At 38.4% G+C, this 27,246-nt stretch overlaps 1 protein-coding gene across 6 annotated transcripts in view; it reads right to left on the reverse strand.

The window, feature by feature from the left end:
* Positions 1–794: 794 nt before the first annotated feature.
* The window catches only part of CHL1 (cell adhesion molecule L1 like), a 217,082-nt gene continuing 190,630 nt past the window's right edge, over positions 795–27,246 (reverse strand). For 5 of the 6 annotated variants that reach the window (XM_038771645.1, XM_038771644.1, XM_038771646.1 and 2 more), the window contains 9 exons: positions 23,593–23,815; positions 20,933–21,048; positions 20,595–20,799; positions 19,922–20,044; positions 15,903–16,082; positions 10,272–10,433; positions 9,578–9,709; positions 7,223–7,295; positions 795–4,368 (listed from right to left, as the gene is read on the reverse strand). In XM_038771645.1, coding sequence (XP_038627573.1) covers positions 4,152–4,368; positions 7,223–7,295; positions 9,578–9,709; positions 10,272–10,433; positions 15,903–16,082; positions 19,922–20,044; positions 20,595–20,799; positions 20,933–21,048; positions 23,593–23,815 — 1,431 coding nt within the window. In that variant the 3' untranslated portion in view covers positions 795–4,151. The remainder of the gene's footprint in view (positions 4,369–7,222; positions 7,296–9,577; positions 9,710–10,271; positions 10,434–15,902; positions 16,083–19,921; positions 20,045–20,594; positions 20,800–20,932; positions 21,049–23,592; positions 23,816–27,246) is intronic. The other variant, XM_038771648.1, reaches the window with a different exon arrangement.

Below are 27,246 nucleotides of genomic sequence, written 5' to 3' on the forward strand. Positions count from 1 at the left end.
ATCTTATTCACAGAAGGTGCATTTCATCATTGCTCTAAGCAAAGGCTCCACCAAAGAGTGGAAATTCTAAATGCAGAGGGATGTTATAACATGAATAAATACCTGCATATCATTTTTATAGCTTCGCAGACATACTTTACCCTATCATACCTTGTTTAGTGCTATTCTTTCATTAATCTTCATAAAACCCTGTGATATTGGCAGGAGCAAATTTGATCATCAGCTCTCCTGTAGAGTTCAGGGAGCGGAAGTATGGAGAGGTTAAGCAATTTGCCTGAGACCACTCAGTAAGTCAGAGGTGGACTTGGAATAGAGTTCAGACCTTATAATCTTGGTCTAGTCCTCTGAATAGCAGACAATCCTGCCCCCACTCCCAACTCCTGGAAATGGATCGAATGTGACTGTATGAAGACTGAGAGTTTTATGGGAGATAACAAAGGGGACCTTCGAAATGGACTTTTGAAACTCAGGGTAGAATTGCATTAGAGTAAAATGCTTAAACTTTTCAAAATACAGAGTATAGAGTGTTTTCCAACAGCATCTTTTCAAACTATAATTTGGATCTATTTGTACCACAATATGCTGAGCATAAAGGAGAAAAATGTTATGTAGTTAACTACAGAGAAAGTAACTATAGAGCAAAGGGCTAGTTTCAGACCTAAGAATTTGGGGACATTGAACACTTTGTGGGCCAATTCTAAAAATGCCAGTGCACAATCAAAATAATCATGAAACAGAGGTCGCAAAGGTACACTATTGAGATCCTGAGGCATAATGAGAAACACAATTAAGAGTTTATTTGAAATTTTTTAATAGAAAAAAGCATCCATATTAGTTTGTGGCTTGCAAAATATATACATGATACAACTTAGCAATAGTTGATAGCATATTGCCTAGAACAGTTGATACTAAACTCACATTGATCGAAAATACCAATGCTTCATGATATAGCCATGCCAGTATATCAAAAGCAATCATATTAGAAGTTAGATATCATAGCTGATACAATAGGCCCTACACACATCCTAAGCAGTCAGAGTCCTGTAGTCGGATAATTCATTCAAGAAAAAAGTGAACCAGCCTTTCCTTACCTAGAAAATGTAATCTTTTTGAATTAGGGTAGTGTGGCAATTCAAGGAATTGACATTTTTTCTTCTTCACTCTTCAGCTCAGTCTCTATGTCTTGACTGACTGAGTCATTTCCCTTATCTCTAGGCTACCCGCATAGTTTTTGTGAAAACAAAAACAAAAAAAAATGGGACATTGGGACACCACCTCAAGCTTGAATGTCTTTCTCTCCCACCTCAGTGAACTTGAAATAGGAAGCTGGGGACATAGGATCCCTAAGCACTCTGGCAAATCTGGACTATGAGTCCAGGATAGTGGTGGGACCTTGGGAACTAAACTGAACCTTGTGCTGTATATGCTCCAGCCCAGATACAGAAGTCTAAGCATTTAACATTAACAATATAGTCAACTGAATTTATTGAGCACTTACTGTGTACAGATCACTGTACTAAGCACTTGGGAGAGTTCAACATAACAGAGTTGCTAGACACAGTCCCTGCCCACCATGAGTTTACAGTTTAAGTTGAAGATCGGTATAAAGTAGGTAACCAAATTAGCCAAGACAGTTCCAATTCTAAAGCATTTATCTATTTTTCTGGCCTACAAAACCTATTGCTTACAGAAAGCTGGGACTGAAGTCATGGGCCTGGGTTCTGAGGTCAGCATCCTATTTCAAGTAGCAAGGAAACTCATTTGTCTGTTTCTTTTTGGTGAGGAGAGAAGAGATGGGGGAATAAGCAAATCTTTCAATAATCCACTTGCTCCATAAATGATAGAGTACTAATATTTCTAACATATATGTTCTCTGTGTAAGTATCCCTTTGCTGATGCAATGCTAAGGAGAAAGAGTCATTCACACAGAATCAGAAGTAACTTCCAAACCATACAGCCTTGGGCATTTTTGTGAGCTAGTAACTGTAGTTCTCTCATAGCTAGAGATTAAGCCATACATATACTTTCCTGCAATGGAAATCTGGGTAACTCACAGATCAAGGTTATTTGATATGGAGATTCTGGGGTTTTAAAAGGCCTGAGGGAGTTCCAATCATTTAAATTTATTTCCAATGAATACTGTAGTTGGGTTCATGAACGTTAGACAATCATTTTGGGAAGAAATTCACTGATCCACCCAACAGGCACGTTATGTGGAAACTAGTTTTGGCTAACAAAATATTTCACTGAAACATGTTTTCAGTAGGGTGTTCTGTGTATGAGGGAGGAGAATTGAGATTTTTGAAAAAAGAAAAAAGGCTTGTCTGTCAATGGGCCACATTTGGCTTTCCCTCTGAGCTTTCTCTTTCACCTCAACCTTAACCCTAACCCTTTCTAGCACCAGGTAGACATACTAATACAGAGGAGGAAAATGTGTTTGGGATCCATCCAACAATATAATGCAATCTGAGAAGACTTGTTTCATGTAGCCTCAGATGCATTGTTTGTGGGTACCATTCACTTTCTGTCTACATATTTGAACAGAAAAGACAATAACAGGTTGAAAATTGGTGAATCCCAATCCTAATGACCATTTCAATTATCATCAGGTGGGGTTATAAGTAGATTTAAGTCAAGGATTTAGCTTATGGTACTAAGTAATCAGATGCTACATTTTCACTATCATTATGCATCAAGAGCCCTCAGCCATAAAACTGAATGCTGAGCAAATCATTTTCACCCAATACACTTCTAATAGATGCTTTTAAAGCTGTTAAAATTGTGTTAACACCACAATAAAAAGTTACACTTAGCTGGAGTTGAAGTGGATTATTTTAAGTTAACTGTTTCACACAAAATATATATTTAATTAAAAACTAAGTGTTATCCTATAGGCCAGAAAAGCAGTTCTAAGGCTTAACTGAGCTTCAGAGAGTGAAACAGAATGACAACAAAAAAGATTGAAGATGCTTGAAATAAAATGCAGGCAACCATGCCCAAAGGAACCTCCACTTCAAGCATTTTTTTTTACAAACCCAGTTAACTGAAAAATAAATATATTGAAAACAATATGAAAAAATTACCCTCCACATTCAGAAGTTATTTTGAGAAAGACTTGAAAAGGTTACTCAAAATCTGTTTCCAATTTGAAAGTTCATTTTAACTGCTGTAGTTCTGCAAGGTGCAAAAAGATCCCTTTCCAAATACCATAACTGTATAGGTGCCCACATTTAATGCCATGCCTCACTTCCAAATGAAACACATCTATATTTAAATTGCGTAAATATTAACATAATATGTACAATGCATTCATGAATCGTATGCTAGCATTCAGATATACACACATGGGGCAAGCAAGAGTGGTAAGTGAAGAAATGTGGCTCTTAGTATTTGAAGTTGAAAATGGGCTCTCTGCACTGTATGAACACCCAATCTTGTTCTATAGCAAGCAGACATTCTACGGCAGATGGCTCTTTAATTGATTACTACCAAAAAGAGCCCAAAAAAGCACCACGAACACTGTCAAAGTTTCTGAAACTTGTGTGAGCTTTTTTCCTTTGGGAAAATTGGACACCAAACCAGATCTGGATGAATCACAGTCACCTAACTAGAATCACATAGACAGACTCCTTTATAGTCAACACTGAATAAGCCAGATATGGAATGCTTTTCTTTCATGAATTCTTTCAATGAGGCATACCATGTGACTTTAATTTCCGTCTTTTTTTTTTCATTTTTCAACTTCTATGAAATAAGGTCAAGATTTGCAACATTGTGATACTGAATGCAAGTGGGCATTCAAAGTGATGAAAGCATACAAGGTGTCAAGAATTATGAGAACACGCAGAACAGCAAATACAGGCACACATGTAACACTGATTACCGGTGGTTTGGGACCTATTGAATTGAATCTGGACTGTTTGTCTTTCTGTTCTTCCCCAGTGTGCGTACCCCATACAGTGTCTGAAGAGTATGATTAACTTATCCTTTTGTGGCAGTGACACATTTCTTAGTATATTTGCTTAATGCTAGGCTTTTGACAAAACTTGTCTGTAACCCATTTCTGATCCAGTGTGGTAAAATTTGATTATTTGTATCAATACATGTATAAGATGGAAATTAACCACACATGTTGCTTATGCATGTTGAGTTTATGCCCGAAGAGGAAATGTTGCTGTAGAGCTCCCATTACTTTCAACGGATCCTTTTTCCTTACATCCAGTGTAAGCACCAATGAATGAACCATCTTCGTTGAACTGTCCGTGGTCTCCCTCTCCATAATCAACCAAGCTATCAGCACTCTCGGTGACTTGAATATCCCTTGTAAGGGACCGAAGACTTCCCTTGAGTGGTTTTTCATCACTGTCACTAAAAGAGAAACAAAACTCTGCACCAAAATCTAATTCTGTTTTAAACCTAAATAAAACGTTAATTCTGAAATCCACATAGAAATAATCAAAGAACTTTCTCATGCAGAATATCACAGTGCCCTGAGGACTATTATGATAGTAGGTGCACAGAGCACGGTGGTTTATCCATTTAAGTGAATCAAGGTGACACTACATTTTGCAAACCTCTGCTCATGTATTCCCTAAACACTTATTAGAATAATAATAATAACTGTGGTATTTAAGTGCTTATTATGTGTCAAGCACTGTACTAAGTGCTGGGGTAGATAAGGATAATCTCCAAGGGAATGGGTGTAGATGGAGAATAGAAGGGGTCCCAGAATTGAACCTTGAGTGACCCCCACAGTTAGGGGGTGGGAGGCAGAGGAGGAGCCTGCGAAGGGGACTGAGAATGAATGGCCAGAAAGATAAGAGGAGAAATAGGAGAGGGCAGAGTCAGTGAAGCTAAGGTTGGGTAAGGTTTCCAGGAGAAGGGTGTGGACCACAGTGTCGAAGGCAGCTGAGAGGTCAAGGAGGATTAGGATGGAGTAGAGGTCATCGGATTTGACAAGAAGGAGATCATTGGTGACCTTTGAGGGAATGGTTCCTGTGGAGTGAAGGGGATGGAAGCTAGATCTGAGGGGGTCAAGGAGAGGAATTTGAAATAGTGGGTGTAGACAACTCGTTCAAGGAGTTTGGAGAGAAATGGTAGGAGAGAGATGGGGTGATAACTGGAGGGAGCTGTGGGATCAAGGGAGGGTTTTTTTATACTCTACCAAGCTCTTAGAGCAATACTCGCATGCTAGTAGGTGCTCAATAAATATTATTTATTCAAATATTGATTATGACAACTATTGCTGTTCATTCTCAAATGATGCACTAACTCAATTTGGTTCAACTTATGCTCATGTTTGATAGCATATTCATTCATTCAATCGTATTTATTCAGAGCTTACTGTGTGCAGAGCACTGTACTAAGCGCTTGGGAAGTACAAGTCAGCAACATATAGAGACGGTCCCTACCCAACAACGGGCTCACAGTCTAAAAGGGGGAGACAGACAGACAGACAGCATATTCTAGCGGGTGGTTGAATGCTTTAATTGAATATATAAAGGTAGCTACCCAGAAGAGGACCAAATATCACTCCTCTAGGGGCCTCGGATATTATGTTTTCAGCCTCTTTTCTGTAAAGTTGCATATCGTTGGCTTCAACCCAAACAAGGAGAAGAAGGACAGAGTGGGGAAGAGCTCTGGACTTTTCCCAAGACCCCTCCCCCCTACACAGACACACACACACACACACACACACTCACTCACTCTCTCTCTCTCTCTCTCTCCCCTCCTTCTGTTGCCACTACCTCTCCCTCTAGCCCATCCTCTTCCAGCCCCAGCCTTGAGTACCTGACTTTGCAGCTCCAGGGGCTAAAATCAAAGGCCATGATGGAGGAGGAGGTTTTGGGAAACTCATGGGAATGGTGGAAGCTAGGCTAGGAAAGATGGGCAGGAGTAAACTCTCTGGGGAACCACTAAAATGGACCTGAATTTATCAATCATTTCAAGAAGAATTGGTTTCAGCTTGGCTGATGTGGAATTATTAATGCTTATCAAATAAAGTAAAAATTTATTTTTATGAATGTATACAAAGTACTTTTATACTACTATACTGTAGCTCTATTATAAAACTTGTATTATTATTTCTGTCTATATATATGTATATACATTTTATATATGTATATATGATACATATATGTATAAATAGGATTTATGAAAGCCTACAGTGTGTAAAGCATTGTACTAAGTGTTTGGGAGAGGACGAAAGAGTCTATAGTAGAACTGGTCCCTGCCTTCACCGGTCTTACATTCTAGTAAGAGAAGTAGACCCTAACATAATTTACAGATAAGAGAAAAGATTACATAGGATATGTCAATAAGTTGTAAATGAGCAATACAGCAGGAGGCATATAACCTGAGGATAGTAGAATTAACCAGGCAGAGCCATTAGAGGAGATGTGATTACAGAAGAGCTTTGAGGATAAGGACATCTGTGACCTGTCAGATTTAAAGGGGGAGCCAGTCCTAGTCAGGGGTTAAGTAAGAAGTAGCAGTGGGAGAGTTGAGATTGAGGCATAGTGAGTAGGCTATGGGTGGCCTAGTAATAATAATAACAATAATGATGTCATTTATTAAGTGCTTACTATGTGCAAAGCACTGTTCTAAGCACTGGGGAGGTTACAAGGTGATCAGGTTGTCCCACGGGGGGCTCTCAGTCTCAATCCCCACTTTACAGATGAAAGAGAGAGTTGAAAGAGTGTCTTAAAGTCAATGATTAGGAATCCCTATTTGATGAGGAGACAAAGAGCTATTAGAGGTTTCTGTTCAGTGGAGAGCCATGTGCAAAACAATATTTTAGAAAAATGCTTTAGGCAGCTGGGTGAGATATGGGTTGGAGAGGAGCAAGACTGGAGGCTTTGAGATTAATTAGGAGGCTGATGCAGTAGTCCAGACAGTACATAACAAGTGACTGGACCAGTGTAGTAGACATTAGGATGAATAGGAAGAGGAGGATCCTGGAGAGAAACTACTTCATTTCAAAGAAGAAACTGAACCTTGATTTTGAAGACAAAAATAAGGAATATGATGAAGAATACATATTTATCGAAAGTCAACTATTTTTGTCAGAGTTTGTACAAATTTGGTATTTTCCTTTCTATTCCAGTATCATAAGTAATTCTTTAAGATCCGCTTTGAAAATGAACAGTTAGCCTTTCTGCTAAGCAGGTGAAAGCATGATGATTATATGCTTTGAAAAATTTGAACAGCAAATCATGTTTACCTGTATTCTCCAAAAGTTTCATCTTTTATCGATTGAACTTCTGGATCTGGATGTAAATCTTCCTTTTCTTTCACTAAACAAATAAGAGATATATGTTACTTTTCCCAGCCAAATCACATTTTGGAAAAAAAATAGTAATATTCTTGAAAAGTGAGTGTTCAATAAAAGCAGAATAAATCAATCAAATGTTATTTACTGAGTGCTTACTGTGTGCAGAGCACTGTACTAAGTGCTTCAGGAGTACAATACAATGGAATTGGTGGACATGCTCTCTGCCCACAATGAGCTAACAATGCACAGAAGGAGGAGTTCACAGTCTTAACTAGGTTGGGCCATGAATGGTGAGCAAGGCAAGGGTTTTCTATGTTTAAAGATGATGCCACTGACAGAGAACTTTATCCCTCTCAGGGGGTGTGGTTGAAATGTTCAATGCGTGACAGGTAGGCTACCAAAGTTCCGATTGTACTAATTCATTTAGCCCCTTCTGCCCTGGTTAGCTTGACTATGTGGAGTGAAACAAAATGGTGCATGAAAGCAAGAGTACAGGATGGGGCTGGTCCTCTGTCTGAATGGTTCAGTGGCAAATGCATATTATGCACCTACTAGACTCAGTCCCGTGGACATCTGAGGATCCAAGGTATTACCGATCCTGCATACCTGTTTGTGAGTGTGTGTGTGTGTGTGCGTGCATGTCCACATCCTGTCTGATAATTCAACCTCATTTTAACACTTTACCTGAAGACAGAACACCCTCTCAAGAGTTCCTATCCACCATTCTCTCATGTTAACACAGTGTCTTAAAACCAGATGGGGCCTAATTCTGGGAATAAATTTGACTTCAATATTTCATTCCATTTCTCCACAGGGGCCATGGCAATGCACAGATTCATCATTTATACTCATTATTTTATATAAAACGTGGTGGCATTCAGGAAAAGAGTCACTCCACATCTTATCCAAGGCAGGCACAAATTTGGGCAATAGCACTGGGCAACTATTTTGGCTTTCTTCATTCTCTGCTAAATATGTGTTTTGACTGGAACCTTTCTTGGGATACAGCAGAAAGGCCTGATAAGAGCCCATGTTTTGTGGAAACATTTGATCTAAATTAATCATTAAGAAACTACCCTCCAATACCCCAATGCCTGATTCAATACTTACTGAAATTATTTTTTGCCCAGTCAGTGGGTTGGGACAGAGTTTATTTCTATACTTTCTAATCCTGAGCTGTGTATTCTATTGCAGTGGAACCTCCACCATAATTTCCCTTTTAACCCTGACCACTGAAACCTTTAAAGTAGTCCTATTACTTGCGCTACTAGTGTAAATTATTGGGTAGAATGTTTTATGATATATCTTGTCCAAACAAGTATCAAATCAGTTGTTAGAAGCTAAATATTAGAATACTCAGCAGAAATAGTGATTTAGCTTTCGAAGGTTGCCTTCAGAGTTTAAGAAATGGAATGGAAAAATGGTAAAAGTTTCATCCCCATCCCCCCCACCCTACCTCCTTCCCCTGCCCACAGCACCTGTATATATATTTGTACAGATTTATTACTCCATTTATTACTTGTACATATTTACTATTGTGTTAATGATGTGCATATAGCTTTAATTCTATTTGTTATGACGATTTTGACACCATGTTTTGTTTTGTTGTCTGTCTCCCCCTTCTAGACTATGGGTCCGTTGTTGGATAGGGACCGTCTCTATATGTTACCGACTTGTTACTTCCCAAGCACTTAGTACAGTGCTCTGCACACAGTAAGCGCTCAATAAATATAAATGAATGAATGAATGTTAGTTATTTTTGCATTGCTAGGCTGGATGCAGGTGGCAATGTAGCTCTCTCTTTCCCTGTAACCACCACCCCTTCTATTTTTATGTATTCTTCTCCATTATAGGGGAAGCTCCTTGTGGGCAGGGAACGTGTGACTTAATTCTGTCTTTCCCAAGAGCCTGCACCAATTGGACCACTTCAGGTGGGCACTCCATAAAAACTAGTAATCCTACTATTTAGGTGTGGAGGTCCAAATCTCTGCCTCAACACACTGCAGGATTCTCCCCTGAATAAATCAGTGGTATTTATTGAGTGCCTACTGTGTGCAGAGTACTGTACTAAGCACTTGGGAGAATATAATACAGTGGGGTTGGTAGCCATGATCCCTGCCCTCAAGAACCTTACAGAGAAGGAGTGGAGGTGGAGGAGTTGACAATCCTGGCTGCCTCTGTGGCCACTGAAAACCCTGATGTTTTAAGCCACTTGAAAATTAAATGGAAAGCAGATGTTCATGGAAGAATTATTTCACTTCTAAAATGCTGCCCCCCAAATCATGAAAATGAACAAAACTTTACCTGAATATTTTCCACCTTTGTTTCTTTTGACAAAGCAAATAGTTAGCAATATTAACGTAAGGAGAGCTATTGCACACATCAATCCAATAAACCAGCCCTGGGTGGAGAGTCCATCGTATATGCCAGCATACACTGTTGTACAAGGAGAGAAGTCAAAACATTTAAAAACAGAAATCCAACATTCATACTGGAAAAAATAATGCAGGCACCATTATCAATACTGCACTGCTTCCAGTCACTGCTGAATTTTCACTTTCACTTTTCATTTGAGGGATGTAAAACATACAAATCCAAGAAATGCCACTTGTATTTTGTACTTAAGATTCAGAAAGGTACTTGCAAGGCTGTACTGGATTCAATGGATTAAAGCCAAATAGTAAAGCAGGACAGGAAATTTGACGAGTCATGAGCAAAAGCAGTATTGTGCAAAAAGAAAAAAGAGGGCTTAGAATGCATGCAGACTACTAAGTGAGCCTCCTTTAGCGTGCAGTAAATAACAGAAGCTATTGTTTATATGTAACAGTTATAATGGGGTTTAACATCATGAATGGTATGGGAAAACTGGATAAAATATTTGATTTTTTCATTAGCCAATGCTAATACAAAGATTAAGTGAAAACTGTGATTTCAGCAATGATAGTTTCTTTAAACATAAGATTCTTATGTTGATCCCAAAGGGTGTTTCATTTCTCACCTCTCCCCTTTGTCTCAATTACATCTTCAAAAATGCTATTGTTATCAACCCAATTCTTAGTCACTAGATGAACTGTATGCTCAGTTCCAGGCTCAAGGACCTCAATTGGGTGAATCTTTTGTGTGGGGTTTACTGCTTCTGAAATCTTCCCAGTACTTTTACCTATGAAATGTACACAGTTAAATCACATTAATTGATACTAAACATTTAACAGCAGAATTATGAAAAGCAAATTATGATTACTCATTATTACCAGGGTAGCTATATTTTTAGCATTTTTTTCTTGGTTGGTGTTTCCTGAATTTTTAAGGAAAAATTTCTAAGGTATTTTTCTTCTTTTCTATTTTGCAAGTCAGAATCGAATTGTATGATTGGTTGAACTGCACAAAGCACTTCCATCACTTTTTAAGGATGAAAACATACTTTTATGAAATGACCTGGAGTATTATAAATCAGCCTTACCTCTTGAAAGGCTCAAAACTGAATGATGATTTGGATGTTAATTATGTTATGAATATGATTTAATGAAAAGTCAGTTTTGTGTGTCCAGTGAGAAAATCTATATGGGATGTTTTATCATTTCTATCCCATGTAGAATAAAACTATCATAGCACAGACCCATTTTGCTTTACTTTTTATTTTGCCAGTCTGTGTTTACTCTTTAGTTATGATGGTAGAAAAGACAAAATGCTAATTTGAAAATGTTAGGTTTATTTTTGGGATAAATTATTTTAAATGCTTTGAGGCTTTTTTATTAAAAAAAATTGCATAGTCATACACATGTAAGAATGGAATGCTTAATGTAATTGTTCAAAGCACTGACTTTAAAATGAATCATTTTATACTTGTCACATTAGTTTATCAGGAAGGTTAATCACTTTTTGGAGATTTCAAGAGTCATTCATGCTCAGATTACAGAAGCTGCATCCAACCCAAACCAAGGCTAATGCAAGCAAAAAGTGTATATAGTTACTAAAACATATTTAACTTCTGATAGGGTGGTTAATGAAATAATATAGCCTACCACCATCTATACCCAAAATAAAGCACATAGCATATATTTTTTTTCCACATGTTATATGCATCACCAAAATTAGAAAGCAACTCTCATGGTCATTAAATGAGAAAATTCATAGATTAGAAACTGGTTAATGGATTATGTGGAAAAAAAATCTTGGTCAATGTCTATTTTAAGCAGAAGAGAAATACTGTAGTTTCTAAACATTTCAGAGTATATGATGAAGTAGCACACTGAACAACAGATAATTTAAATAAAGTTACACAGGACAATCAAACTCCAGGCTAAGAATGTTTAGTAATTATAAATTTGTTGCAGAAACATCATATATTAGTATAACAATCTTGCTATTCTAATGTTAGGTTTTGTGAAATTAATTATATGAAGATGAAGCAAACTTTTCAATTAAGTTGCAAAAGTGACAGAAGAGTACTAATGCTTTTAATCAATTTTCAGAAATCAGAATTCATAATTTGAATTGCTGGCTACAGAACAACCTGAAAAAAATGCTTGACAGGCAAACATCACTCCTACTTGGAGTTAAATGTCAAATAGCACTTAATTGTGGAAAGTAGGCAGAGAAAGAAGGAAAAGATAAGCAGTAATAGACTCTAGGTTGTACACAAAATCTCCTTCCTGTGTATTTTGTGATAACAGGATGTTGTTCCTCACTGGAAATGATCTTTTCTATTCTCAAAGATCATGTTGGTGTCCAGTGCAAAAAGGTATAATTGTTTATTTCCTTGTTATTTGGTCTGAATTGTGGAACAGATACCTATAGAAGAGAAATCATTGGCAACTGAAAAAGGGCAGATGCAATAGAGAAAGTGTAGAATCCTGAAAAAAAAAGCAAAGACAAACTGGTCAGGAAAACTTTACCTCCAAATTACTGAAAGGTATATCAGGACACTGAAATAATTGATGTTAGAAAGTTGAAAATGATTAGAGTATATTTTTATCCCCAGAAAGTTAGCACCATTAGTAATTTTTTAGAAAATCCTTCACCAGCATTTGGCATTCTCCCTTATCAACTTGTTAGGAGGAGTGTGTAAAAGGAAAAACCTATAATTTCCTGGAGTGGGGAAAGTCATTAGGACTCTCCCCTCCAAAGACTGTTTAATTATTTACTTTTCTACTCCCTTTGTTTTAAATCCTTTTTTTGTTGGTCTTCCTGCTACCTATACCTCATCTTAATTTATTTCTCTTTTCTAAATGTTCCCCCACCAAGGTAATGATCCCCTCTTTGGAACAGGAACTGTCTCTGATTTCACTGATTTCATACTTACACCAGTGCTTGGCACAGTGCTCAGCACAGAGAAAGCACCCAATAAACACCAGTACAATCCTATTCAAATCCTCATCTTTAAAAAAAAAAAATGGAGATGACATTTTTTAAAGCATACTATATAGCCAGGTCTTTCAATATAGCAACATCCTTTGTGTGTGAAATCTGCTGGTAAACTTGCCTCTGGGATACAATTAGTGTATGCTTCATTGTCAACTGACTCTATGGCCATATCTGTATAGCGCAGGCCTGTTTGGTTTTTTTTTTAAAGGGAACTGCCAAATGGAAAATGTATTTTTTGGCCTGACTGCAAGAGAAAGATAAAAAATTAAATGCAGAGCTGTCGTTACATCAACGTGTTTACCTTATTGGAAGAGAGGATTTGGGGCTTGTCCACTCAGAAAATCTGTCTCCTTAAAACACTGCTACTCTAAGGAAACTAAGCACATTACTCCAAGTCCCGTCTGGAGTATAAACTGTCAATTGTGCAGAGTCTTGGGCCCATCTCCCTCTAGACTGTAAACTCATTGTGGGTAGGGAATGTGTCTGTTATATTGTTATAATGTACTCCCCCAAGCACTTAGTACAGTGCTCTGCACACAGTAAGTGCTCAATGAATATTACTGAGTGACTGACTGAGCCAGTCAGTAATTTTGCCAAAACAAAATCCCTATCCGTACAAAAACAACCTAATTCTTTGCCACAGAAAATTTTACTGCCAACTTTCTTTGGCATAAGTTAGCTAACGAAGCAGATTTTGTTAGACTGTTAAGACGCTTATGGAATCAGTACATTTTTCAAACTGATAATAAATTTGACCAGTGCAGGCTCTGCCTTAAGCCATCCTATCCTATGATTTATTCTCTGGAGAGAACCAGGAATTTGAGACAGATATTTTGTGAGTGATTTAAGAGGCATTCATAATGTAAGCTTTGGTGGTAGTCTCATTGCCGTACATCTATTTGACTTTGAAACTTTAGGTCTCCACACCAAATGGTTGAAAAAAAATGCGGACAAGTACCTTAATTACCTAAATCTCAGCTTCCTTTTCAGTTTTGTTTGTGGGATCCTCTTCTGTTGCTCATCCTCTTACCATGGATGTTCCTCCAGGCTCCGTTTTGGGTCTCCCAACTCTTCTCCCTCTACAGTCAGGAAGCTTATCCACTCTCACGGTTTCAAGTTCTTTCTTTATGCAGATAACTCTCAAATTTACCTGTCTAGCTTTGACTTCTCTCTAGTGTATAATTTTATATCACTTCTTACCTCTAAGACACCTCCACTTGAATGTCCTGAAAGGTCCTCCTTTTCCTCAGCTCCCCCTCCCTTCCGCATCACCTCAACTTGCTCCGTGTGCTCTTCCTTCCCCTCCCCGCCCCACAGCAATTATGTATATATGTATTATCTATAATTCTATTTATATTGATGCCTGTTTACTTGTTTTGATGTCTGTATTACCCCTTTCAGACTGTAAACCCAGTGTGGGCAGGGATTGTCTCTATTGCTGAATTGTACTTTCCAAGTGCTTAGTACAGTGCTCTGCACACAGTAAGCACTCAAGAAATACGATTGAATGGATGAATGAATGTCCTGCCAACACCTTAAACTCTATATGACTAAACAGAACTACTCAGCTTCCCCCCGAATTCACTGCTCTTCCTAACTTTCCCATGACTATTGATAACACCTCCATCCTTCTGCCCCAGAAGCCCACAAACTCAGCGTCATCCTGAACTCTTCACTGTCTTTAAATTGTTACACTCAATCTACTGACAAATACTGCTGATTCCTCCTACATAATATCTATATAATATATAATATCTCCTGGATCCAAACCCGTTTTACCCAAAGTGCTGCTATCCTGGCCAAGGTTTGGTCATAACAATGCTAGACTATATTGTATGAGCCTCCTTGTTGGTCTTCTTTTTTGTATCCTCTGTCCCCTCCCATCTATATTTCACACTGTTGCATGGATCATCTTCTGGAAGAGTCATTTGGCATTCATTCATTGTCATATTTATTGAGCACTTACTGTGTGCAGAGCACTGTAATAAGTGCTTGGGAAAGAACAATGCAACGATAAGCGGACACACTCACATTCCCTGCCCACAACAAGCTTACAGTCTAGAGAATTTTAGAGAAGCAGTGTGGCTCAGTGGAAAGAGCATGGGCTTTGGAGTCAGAGGTCATGGGTTCAAATCTCGGCTCCGCCAATTGTCAGCAGTGTGACTTTGGGCAAGTCACTTAACTTCTCTGTGCCTCAGTTACCTCATCTGTAAAATGGGGATTAAGACTGTGAGCCCCCCGTGGGACAACCTGATCACCTTGTAACCTCCCCAGCACTTAGAACAGTGCTTTGCACATAGTAAGTGTTTAATAAATGCCATTATTATTATTATTATAGAGGGGGGTAGGAGGGCTCTTCTTCCCCCTCCACTGACTTCCTGTATTCCTTTACATCAAACTAAAGCTTCTCAACACTCAGGTTTAAGACTTTCAACCAACTCACCATATCTTATGTATCTGCTTTCACTCATTCCTATTAAGCTAAACTTATAATTCTACCTTTGTCTTGCCTCACCTGCCTTCATCCACATGCCCATGCTGTACCTTCAGCCTGGAACTCCCTCTCTCTCTTCAAATCTATCAAAGCTCTCCCCACATGCAATGGCCTCCTAAAATACCACGTCCTCCAACAAGTGTTCTCCAATTCTTTCCCAGCTCCAGAAGTGACTCCATTCTCCTGATAACCATCAGTCCTCACCATAACCGCCTCCATTAACAGCATATATATTCATGGCACTGTATAGTGTACCAGGAAGATTTGAAAAGTGTGCAAACATAGTTTTGCTCCCAAAGAGCCTAATATGTAAAGGGGAGGAAAAACAGACAAGGATATATAGTGCCAAAAAAGGAGCACTTAGGTACATGTGACTACACAAAACATAGGCATTTAAATATATAGGTGCACATGAGCATAAAATATTCAGTTTTCATATAACTGGAAATTAGAAATATTCATCAGTTGTTTTGAGTTGATAGTGCAAGGGGATTAGTCATTAATAAGAACCAAGTACCATTCAACCTAGGTAGATTTCAGCTATGATACTACCTTTCCTTTCAGTCTCAGTTCAGTAAAAGCACAAAGACTTGAAGGTATAAAATCAGTAGGCAAGTCAAAGAAACTTCAGTCTCTAAAGCACTTTTTAAAAACTGCCACAGACACAGAAAATACAATCATTTTGTCAGAATTCAAGCCAGGCACAGACAGTATATATCTCTATGGATAAATATAAGTTTATATTTAAGTATATGACCCCTTTTAACTTACTCCCTTCTCCTATTGTCCAGCCTTCTTCTGTTATTGGTTTTCCACAGCCACTTGAAGTGCATGCCCTCAAGTAGAATTTGTATTTCGTGGTAGAGTTAAGATCTGAGAGCCTCAAGCTGAGTGTTGAAGGGTTTGTAATGTTGATGTCATTTAATGCTCCAACTTCATATGTTTCATTAACTAGGAAGGGAAAAACAATAAATAGCTATATATGGATTTCCAAAATTTCATTACATTTAATTAAGCACGGTCAGTAAACCTTTATTATATAACTACTCATAGTTTGGCTGAAATAGCTGCCTTTTACAAGCAATTAATGAGTTCCTAATGAGTTTTCCACTTTTCACGGTCACATTTATGTTTAGGGTGAGGAAAATGTCTGGCTATCAACTAATACTTATTGAAGGTACACATTATACTAAATGATGTGAAAATTCCATGACTTTCAAACATGCATTTCACATTTATGAGCTGTATTATATAATAACTCCATTGAGGTGTGCCCCTTTAAAACAAATTCATTAGGGATCCAGACCTAATACCTGCACCAGTGACTCTTCTGCATATGGCAGCCTCCCTGCTAGATTCTGTTTTCACTAGAGCCCCCAAAGAGTTTTTTATGGTATTTGTTAAATGCTTACTATGTGCCAGACACTGCATTAAGCACTGTGGTAGATACAAGATAATTAGGTTGGACAGAGTTCCTGTCCTGCATAGGGAACACAACCTCAATCCCCTTTTTACAGCTGAGGCAACTGAAGCCCAGGGAAGTTAAATGACTTTCCCTAGGTCACAAAACAGGAGCGTGGCAGAGCTGGTATTAGAACCCAGTCTTTCTGAGTCCCAGACCCATGCTCTATCCATTACACTACACTGCTACTGAGCGATATGTACAGACTGCTCTCATTTCCCAGACAATCAGTACTTTTCCTTAGTCTGGTAATTCCTACTTTGGCATTAAGTTTGTTGACTATCTTGTTCTCCCTAGCCTGCTGATGATCTTGCTTTGTCTTCCTGCTCTCCTGACTTCCGTATGTTGGACCGCCAGTTTGACCTGCAGCTTTGCAGGACCTCTGACCCTGATTCTAGGTCTTTACCAGAGCCAGGTCATGTGTGATTCTAAGCAGAGTCTAAATCCCAAGAAGCCCGCTCTAGACTGTAAATTCTACAGAGGCAGGGAGCGTGTCTACCAACCTTACTGTGTTGTGCTCTCCCAAGTGCTTAGTGCAATGCCCTGCATACAGTAAGCACTCAATAAATTTCACTGAAATCAAGGGAGTAAGTAAATTTCCAGCCCTATTTTGAATTATTCCCTATACCCTCATGATTTCTGCCCAGTTGGCTTAAAGGGCCCACTGGGAATTGGACTTTCGGCATTCCTGTATCTGAGTGGTAATGCTGGAGATCCTTTGGTTAAACTACAAGATGTCCAGTGACTCTGTTTCCAATTGTGCTTCATGTTAGGACCAGCAACTTTGATACCACCTACAGCTTTCATGTCCTACATCTAGAGAATCCAGTTTTCAGGCGTCTAGCACCCTCTGCACCCCTGATTCTCAGATGGAGCCCCTAGAGCAACTCATGCAGCATAGGAAAGAGTGGCCCTGGACAGACTGATAGTGTTTGGGGTATGCAAAATAGTTGGGGAGAATATAATAAGATCAGACGACCTGGTGAGGCCATTATTGGTGACAGCACAAGAGTAAATGGAGGGTGAAGGACCAAATAATCCAATCAAGGTAGTTGCTGGTAGCAGAGAACCAAGAAGGCATTATCTTGACAGCATGGCTCATTGGAAAGAGCACGGGCTTTGGAGTCAGAGTTCATGGGTTCAAATCCCGACTCCGCCAATTGTTAGCTGACTTTGGGCAAGTCACTTCACTTCTCTGTGCCTCAGTTACCTCATCTGTAAAATGGAGATTAAGATTGTGCGCCCCTCATGGGACAATCTGATCACCTTGTAACCTCCCCAGTGCTTAAAACAGTGCTTTGCATATAGTAAGCGCTTAATAAATGCCATTTTTATTATTATCTGTAAGACTAAATAACCGAGAACTAGAAAAGGGCAAAGTGATCAGATAATCTTCAAGAAGAGGGTTGAAACCATGGACACAAATGAACAAAAAGGGGAATGTCTCTGAGGAAAATGGCAATCACCAAGCAGCAAGAGTATGAAGAGGATAATAATAATAATAATAATTATTATTATGGTATTTGTTAAGCAGTTAGTATGTGCCGAGCACTGTTCTAAGCGCTGGGGTAGATACAAGGTAATAAGGTTGTCCCACAGGGGGCTCACAGTTTTAATCCCCATTTTACAGATGAGGTAACTGAGGCACAGAAAAGTTACGTGGCTTGCCCAAGGTCACAAAGCAGACAAGTGGTGGAGCCGGCATTAGAACCTATGTCCTCTGACTCCCAAACCCCTGCTCTTTCCACTAAGCCATACTGCTTCCCCCTTCTAGACAAATAAAAAAAGTCTGCACACAACAGGTTATTCCTAGATTTAGTGTCTGAAGTTTCTTGTGTGATCATTATTTTTGGCCATGATGCAATTATTTCTCAGTATCTTTTCATCTCTGCAAAATTGTAATTCATATTGATATGAAATCAATATGATATTGATATATGAAGTCTTCTAGACTGTGAGCCCACTGTTGGGTAGGGACCGTCTCTATATGTTGCAAACTTGTACTTCCCAAGCGCTTAGTACAGTGCTCTGCACACAGTAAGCACTCAAATAGGATTGATTGATTGATTGAAATACTGTATCTGCATGTTCTATGACATATGCCAGATTCTCCTAGCATATTAGCTGCTCTCTGGAAGTGGCATCATTGACTGTAAGCTCTTTGTGGGCAGGGAATGTGTCTATTTATTGTTAAGTTGTACTCTCCCAAATGCTAAATACAGTGCTCTTCACACAGTAAATGCTTAATAAATATGATTGAATGAGTAAATAAATACGATTGAACTTTGAAGCTGCATTAATATCTTTTTCTACTGGTCATGGTTCGGGTAGGCCAGAGGGATGTACAGATGCAAGATCAATCAATCAATCATTGGTATTTATTGAGCACTAGAGTGGAAGAGAACGATACAAGGCTGTTGTCACTGTGCTTGCATCCACCTGCGAATACTGGTGTAGACATGGACTGTATTTGGCCTGCTAGATCCCTCTACATGGAATGGTTTGGAATTTCCTAGGAGAAGCTGGAATGGTGCCTGGTTCCTAGAATTCTTGCACTTATGATGAAGAACATGCCTGGAAACTTCAGATGAAATCAGAGGTTTCTCTTGATGCTCCCTATTGAGACTACCCTGTCTTGGCAGACATTTTGATGCCCAGTGGTTCAGAGTATAAAGACACAGCTTCTCCTCAATTTCCACATAGTCCAAATTGAAACTGCTGTTAGTTTATCAATAACATATATACTGAAAACTACACTAGTGCCCTGAGAGAATTACTACAGGGCCCAAAGGGGCCTAACTAACTTCCAGAAAGTAGTTTATTCCATGAGAGAATATAATATTCAAAAATATTTAATTCCTAGCTTTTCCTCAAACTACAGAATAACTATATTTTTAGTTTTCATAGCTGGTGACAATCCCCAGTACCTAGAAAAAACACCTCTAGTCAAGACTCAAAAGGGTTGACTTTAAATCCCTGATTTTGCCACGACTTGCTGTGCATTACAGGGCTAATATCAGTTTGTATATATGATCAGTTAATATCAGTTTCAGAGTTGATGAAATGGAGATAATGAAACATCCTTTACTTAACCGGAATCTTGGAAGAAAAAATGGGCATAAGTGTAAAGGGAGTTCAACTTAGAAAAAAAAAAACACGACAGCTTAGTTATAGATAAGAACTTGTAAATTAAGCCTTGGGACCCAGAAAATTTGGGCATCTGGAATTGAAATTCAAGAATGAGATCTAATTCTCTGCTTACTGCACCATCTGCTTGTTTATATTGTTAACTGTAAGTAGTTGTTTCTTAAATTAAATCCCTACTTACTTATTTGGTATTGCAAAACATAGCCTGATAGGCGGCCATTTGCTTTCTTAGGAAGCCCCCAAGATAAAGTTACAGCATCTTTATCAAAATTGAGAATCCTTAGGAAGGTTGGTTGTTCAGGTACTGAAAAACATAAGTATAAATGTCATTTTACTCCATTAGTTATGCCAAATAATGACAAATTACAAATAATATGATTTCTATAAAAAGTAATCCAATGACGTGATCTTACTGTTTTCTAGCATCATTTTGTTTTAGACTTGGGCCTCCCAACTGTGTTTTATCCTGAGACCCATAAAAGACACGAGGAAAAGTCTTTGACCACAATTCCCACATCCCCCAATTCACAAATCTTGAAGTGGGTGAAGGATGCGAGGAGGTGGGGAGGTGGTGCTCAAGGCTCCTTCTTATGTCTTTGCTGCATCAGGACAAAAAACAGGATCCAATGTGCATGTCCAAACGTGCTCAGGGTGGCCACCAATAAAAATAAAATAAAGCACGATAGTGGCCAGAAATGTCAGGACACACCTGACAATTGGACGTCACAATAGTCACTGGGGATCCCTGTTTAAAACCACTACCATTGGATAGCAATAACCCCAAATCATAAAAACAATGGTTTCAATTACTTGGGCATGTCTTTCCTTGCTTTCTTGTCCCTCAATTTTCTTACCTCCTTCTGGGGTTTGAAAGATAATAGGTGAACTTTCAGGTCCAGAACCTTTTGAATTAAAGGCTAAGACAGATAAATGAAATTCACTATATGGTTCTAGGCCTGGAACCATGCCATGGTCTCTGTCACCCAAAAACACTAAAAAGTGTTTTTCTTGATGATGTTTTCTTTCATCCAACAAAGTTTTTGTTTTCCACCAACTGATCTGAAATAAAAATGGTCAATCTTCAGTATATTAATTTCAAGAATTATTCATGTTTTTTGTTTCCAACTGAGATTAGCTTTATTTTTGAAGATTAGTCCAATAGAAGTTTGAGAAAAAAAATTAATAATAAAACCTTATATCCTTTCAGGTGTCCATGTACCCTTTCTTTGGGGATTTTAGACCAGGTTGCATTAATAAGTGTACTGTTTATTATATTCACAGCAACATTCAATGGAGCTGCATCAGGATCTGTAAATATACAACATTTGGACAGATTTTATGTAGGATGTATTTTCTAAACGTAAAATAAAAGCAGAAAGTAATTGTCACAAAACGCTTTCCATAAAGGTTTAATGAAACATTTTAAAATATTTTAAACTACTTTTAAAACCCAACCTAAGGCATTTCATTTAATCACTAAGTCATTTTGAAAGCAGAGGTCATGCTGACAGTAATCACTTTTACATGCTCTAAGGATTGAATCTTAAGAGAAAGAATTTTGAAGCAAATAGTAAAAAAATGAAAAATTTACACAAAGTACAACTTGCTAAATATCATTTCTGTCTAAAAGAATGAGGAGGAAGAAATGTTAGCATTCACAAAAGGCAAACTATCAAGGGCCAATTTCTAGGATGTGTGCACACATAAAAGGTTGTGAATGAGGCAATAGCAATAGTATTTCTATTGTCTCTGTTGCCGAATTGTACTTTCCAAGCGCTTAGTACAGTGCTCTGCACACAGTAAGCGCTCAATAAATATGAATGAATGAATGAATCGGCTGGGTAACAAGGGGCTGATAGGGTTTTATTACAAGCTTTTGAATTCTAGATGTGCAGTTGTTGGGTTTTTTTTATTTATGCAATCAGATTTTTGCTTCAGCCCATCCAGAATTCTTCATTTGGAACCTTTACAGGAGAATGTTGGGTTAGAGAGGGGCTTGTAAATTCTCGCTTCGAGATAGGCCACAATTGATAACACCAATGGAATTTGGTTTGAGTTTCTTCATTTTTTTCCTGAATAGAATTATGGGTTCTTATACTTGTCAAAGTACTGTAGTACAGTTGCATTCAGAAGTCTGAAGTTCACTGTGATTGTGAAACCTCCACTATATGGCCAAGCTCAATTCTCTGTGATAGGAGATTCACAAAAGCACAGCACATACAAAATACAAAGGCAAGAATGCAGCTGGATTGCCGGCCTTTGTTTGATTCCTTTCATTTTAAGTTACAAATATATGCATAAATAGTCTTCCACTATGAAAAAAAAAACATGTGCACGTTTCCGAGTAATTAGATTATGCATTAGTCAGCCAACTACTGCATCAATGGTCAGGTCTGTAAGGGACCAGGCATGTTTTTGGATAGGAATTTCCCCTGGAAAATTCACTTTCATACCCGAATGTGCAGAGAGCAAATTTAATTTGAGTCTCCAGCTAACAATAGCACTGATTGCACTGGACAAAAGAGACTAATGCTTTTGCAGGCCATGCAATCTAGCCCAGCTTCACAGAAAAGCTGACATCCATGCTACTCTCTATGCTGCCGTCACAGGGAGCAGCCAAACTGATCATAGGGCTAAAGACACAGCATAAAGTCATTTGCCACCTAAACTGTAGGTGCCCCGGCAGTAAGCATTCATGAGGATGTAATCTAAAATAGGAGTATCCAGGAGCAATGGAAAGGAGGTTGCTCTCCTCTATGTTTTACCACAATTCCCACATAATGTAGTTCCTTTGGGAGTTCAAATGGGAAACTCGGAACAACTTTATTTACATTAGTTATCAAAGAATCACTGGCGTATGCATTTTGTAAGCATACTCAATCAGAAGTATGTGTAACAGTTCATTATAACAGGTAATACTGCAAGTCAAGTTGTTCTTCTTTGAAGGACAAATGCAAAATTAATTTGGGTTTAGCGGCAGGAGCAAGAGACTGCTGAGAATTTTAGGTCAAGTGAGCCTATGAATTTCAAATCATTTAGATTGTGCAATGAGATTCGTTACCAGACTTCCCAACTTCCCAAAAGTCAGGATTAGGACAACAGAAGGACTTCTGCATATCGTATGTTTGTGCCTGCTGGTGGCTGTGATATTTTCTGTTTTTTGTTCTATGGCTGACCATACTGCCACATGTTCACTCTGACATTTTCTTGAAATATCATCAAGGATTTTAGGCATGTTCAATTGTTTAACTGGAAACAAAAATGTACTTCTCTTTGAAACGTTTTTGCTTTTTTAATGTGTGAAAAGCAAAATCCCTCATGATATTTTACTTTCTTAGCTTGAAATGGAAATTTTAAATTATAAGTTGTGCACAGATCATCTTAACTCATTATGGTTGAACAAAATACAATAGAGGAATTCATTAAACTCTCTCGATAAAAGGATAGAAAACTGATTCTAAAATAGAAGTCAAAACATTTCAGCTGTTCATACTCAAATTGTTTCAGCATAAACCTCTTATGTGAATATTAACCCCAAATGCAGGAAAAACATCATATTTTTGAATTTTAACTTAGTTATAATTTTGCTGCTCTATTCCCAAAGCTAAAGCAGACCGTGATCGTTCTTTATGGGACACACACATTTTGTTACATATTTCCACTGTCACAGAAAGACACAGGTGCTTTTTGTTGTTGTTTAAAATGTGGTAGTAGGTATTATAAATAATGAGACAATTAATGGGCAGTGTTAAATTATGTAACTGGCATAACCTGAGTAATAAAATTTCTTTCTGATATGGAATTGTAGCGAATGCTTGAGTTTCGAATCAATTTTGAAAATATTTCACTTACAGTCTTCTCCAGAATATCCAGTTGCTATCTGGGGCTCAGGTCCAGAACCAAACTGATTTATTGCTTGAACTTTGATATCATAAGGAGCAAAGGTTGGGGTGTTTTTCAACACCAAGACATGTTTTTTTACAGTTTCTTCATTCCAGTCCGTTTCAACCCCCTGTCGCCTCCAACTCACTCTGTACTCCAGCCCCGGTCCATTCTGCTCCATGGGCTTCAAAGGCTTCAGAAGAAATTAAGAGACTTACTAAATTGCCTTTAGTTTTCAAAAAAGAATCAGAATTAAAGGAGGAATAATTTGTGAACCAGTGAGTGTTTGATTGGTCAAAATTAGGAATACAACTTTCAGTATGTTATTTCCCTAAAATAACTCGAGTCAAGGTGACAAGCAGCATGGTTAAAACAGGGGCCTGGAAATCAGAGGCTGTGGGCTCTAATCTCAGCTCCACCACTTGTCTGCTGAGTGATCTTGGGCAAGTCACTTAACTTCTCTGCACCTCAGTTGCCTCAATCTGTAAAATGGGGAAAAACATTGTGAGCCCCATGTGGGATAATGGACTGTGTCCAACCTGATTAGCTTGTATCTACCCCAGGGCTTAGTATAGTGTGGGCACAAAGTAAGCACTTAACAAATATCACAAAATTAAAAAAAAAGATTTACCAACTTCAAAGGCAGTTTCAAAAGACTAGCTGGATTAAGGGCAGTATGGTCAGGAAAAAGAAATACTACAATTGAAGTTTTTAATAGAAAAGGATTTCATTTCTGATGAAGTCTCAATAACAGAATTCCTTCAGCGTGATTGTGTATTGATCAGTGGGGCCTCAGGCATTTTAGTCTTGGAATTTTTCACTGATCACTCATGTACAATCATGGGATTTCCTGTCCGCTGAATAGTATGAATGGGGATGGGAGTGAGAGCCATGATTCCCTTTATGTAAATTCAAGCCTCTGGACATGCTTGTACCAACAGGCTATGAAATCCCTAACTATAAAAAGAACTGCATTCTCTGGGGACCCATCAATTCTCAGATAAATGTTCTGTATAAGAAAGCAACAATAAGTTTTAATCGTTATTTCATTTTAAATTTTATAATTACAGTTTCCTTCAATACTTCTTGACAACAGCACTCCTAGGCAAATTGTTATGGTTAAGTCCAGTCATAAGTATTCAAAATGCATATTTTCTAGCACATTCTGAAACCCTCTTGTATAATTGCCCTTAATTATCATTATTTAAGGAAAAGCCCCAAGCAATGCAAAAACAACACATGTGGGAGAACTTCATTACTGCATCAGCCTTCTCCTTGACTTCCCTGCCTCCTCTCTCTCCCTCTCCAGCCCATGCTTCATTCTGCTGCCTGGACCATTTTTCTAAAACTTCATACTTGCACACATCTCCCTAAAACCTCCAATGGCTGTCCATCCACCTCCGTATCAAGGAGAAATTTCCATCCACTAGCTTCAAGGCACCCCATCGGCTCTCTCCAAACTACTTATCATCATTCTTCTCCAAGTACACCCCAAAACACACACTTGACTCTTCTCAAGCCGACATACTCATTGAACATTGTTCTTAACTCCCCTGGCTCTGGCCTGTTCTTCATACCCGTATCTACTAATTTTATTGTATTGTCCCAAGTGCTTAGTACAGTGCTGTACACAGAGTAACCAGTCACTAAATATTAATGACTGATCTCTCTCAGCCCTTCCCACAAAACACACAGTTATCATGAATTCTTTATTGAGAGAAGAAACAAGATGCAATTATAATATGAGTTAGTACTGTAAAGTTTAACTTAGAACCAAGGCTGTCGGATAATTTTAATTTTGATTGATTGATTATACTCAATTTGGAATGTGTCTACCAACTCTGCTATATTGTACTTTCCCAAGCGCTCAGTATGGTCCTCTGCACACAGTACGCATTCAGTAAATACAACTGATTAACTGAATTTGAATAAAAGGAATCTAATTTTAAAAATCTTCAAAATGAGGAAATTGAATCTTTACCCACAGACCAACAACAATGAATATCGGCAAAAAATTAAAATCCCAAATATATAGCTTTGTTAAACATATTTTAAATGTGACACTTTTTAGGGCAAGTCATTCTGTTTCATTTTGAGTCTGGCTTGGACTCATGATTAAATTTATATGTGCAGCAGTAGTTTAAAGATAGGGTTGAAAACTTCAGTTCAAATACAGAATTATATTTCGACAGAATTTCACCTTTAGTTGGATCATGTTTAAAGCTGAATTATTTAATCCAAAAGTCTGCTCCCAGTGCTAATCTGGTCTGTTAATCCAAATGAGGAATATTAACATCATTTTCAAAGAGCACATTGTCTCTCTTTGCCCTTTGTATTCTGAAAACAAATTCTTCCTTAAGATATAATTTTCTGGGGTTGGGTAACTGATTCTAGACATATGCATGTCAACATGGTTTCACCCAAATCCATTTGGCAGGGCAGAGCATTTAAATTCCAGCCCAATGAACCCTCTTAAACCCTAAACTGGTTTTGTTGCTTTGGTTGCGGATTCACAATTTCAACCAGGAGCTCACTGATGAAAGACAATGTCATTTTAATTATCATTACTGTGGTTTAAAGCCAGTTCAACACTTCCTGGATCTGGCAATTAATAACTGAAAACCTACAGGAATCCACTTCTTACGTACCAACCAGACCAAAACTCAAATGAGCTAAGACTATAATAATAATAATAATGGCATCACACTAAAATCTCCTTTTTGAGACTCTTCATCTAATTTGACAAAGCCAAGTATCTGCATTAGCATTCAAAGATTGAATTGACTGCAAGATAGGAAAATTCAAAGGCAAGATTTTCTGCACAGGCCACCCAGTCTCATTGCTGACTCTTGAACCGTGTCTATGTGGGACAAAACCAACCTTCATTTCTAAGAACAATGCTGTGTCCACCAGAAAAAACAGATTGATGACATTCTCAGTTCTGTCTTCAACCAAACCAAAAGTACAAAGAGCCAATTTTGTCCTAAAGCCAGGGGACTGGCTGGAAGTCATTTATTTCAAACTGTGAACCCAGGGTTTATTTGCCTAGTCAGTGGATTTTCCTGTAGGCATCCTAATTTGCCTGAAACACCACCAGAAGACAATGTGTGTCTCTTCGAGTTTACCCTTTCTTTTTTAGAGACTATGATGAGCCCAAGTCTCAATCTTCTGAGCAGCAGTGGGACCAGTCTCTGGGCCCTCTGGACAGTGGGTAACCTGTCTGACAACCCCCATGGTAACATAACACTACCATTATCCTGGGTCTAAAGATGCTCCCCATGGTTGCCTCCCATTCAGGCCACCCAAATATCCTTCATCATATGACCTCGTGAGCCTAACTCCTGCATTACCTGGGCAACACAGGCCATGTTTTCAATCCCTCTGGGATCAGTGGACGCTCCCGTTGGCCATGGTAATAATAATGACGGCATTGTTAAGCGCTTACTATGTGCAAAGCACTGTTCTAAGTCTATCACTCACCCATTACTATTGGGTCATGATGGGCCCCTCTCAGTACCCCCAGGGCTATGAACCATTAGCTCAGGCTCTTTCTAGGAGCACAGATGATCGATCGCCTGAGCAGCTTTTTTTTACTATTACTATCATTATTATTCAGGGCTAGTT

Source organism: Tachyglossus aculeatus, chromosome X1 (assembly GCF_015852505.1).
Source record: "Tachyglossus aculeatus isolate mTacAcu1 chromosome X1, mTacAcu1.pri, whole genome shotgun sequence".
NCBI classification, from domain to species: domain Eukaryota; kingdom Metazoa; phylum Chordata; class Mammalia; order Monotremata; family Tachyglossidae; genus Tachyglossus; species Tachyglossus aculeatus.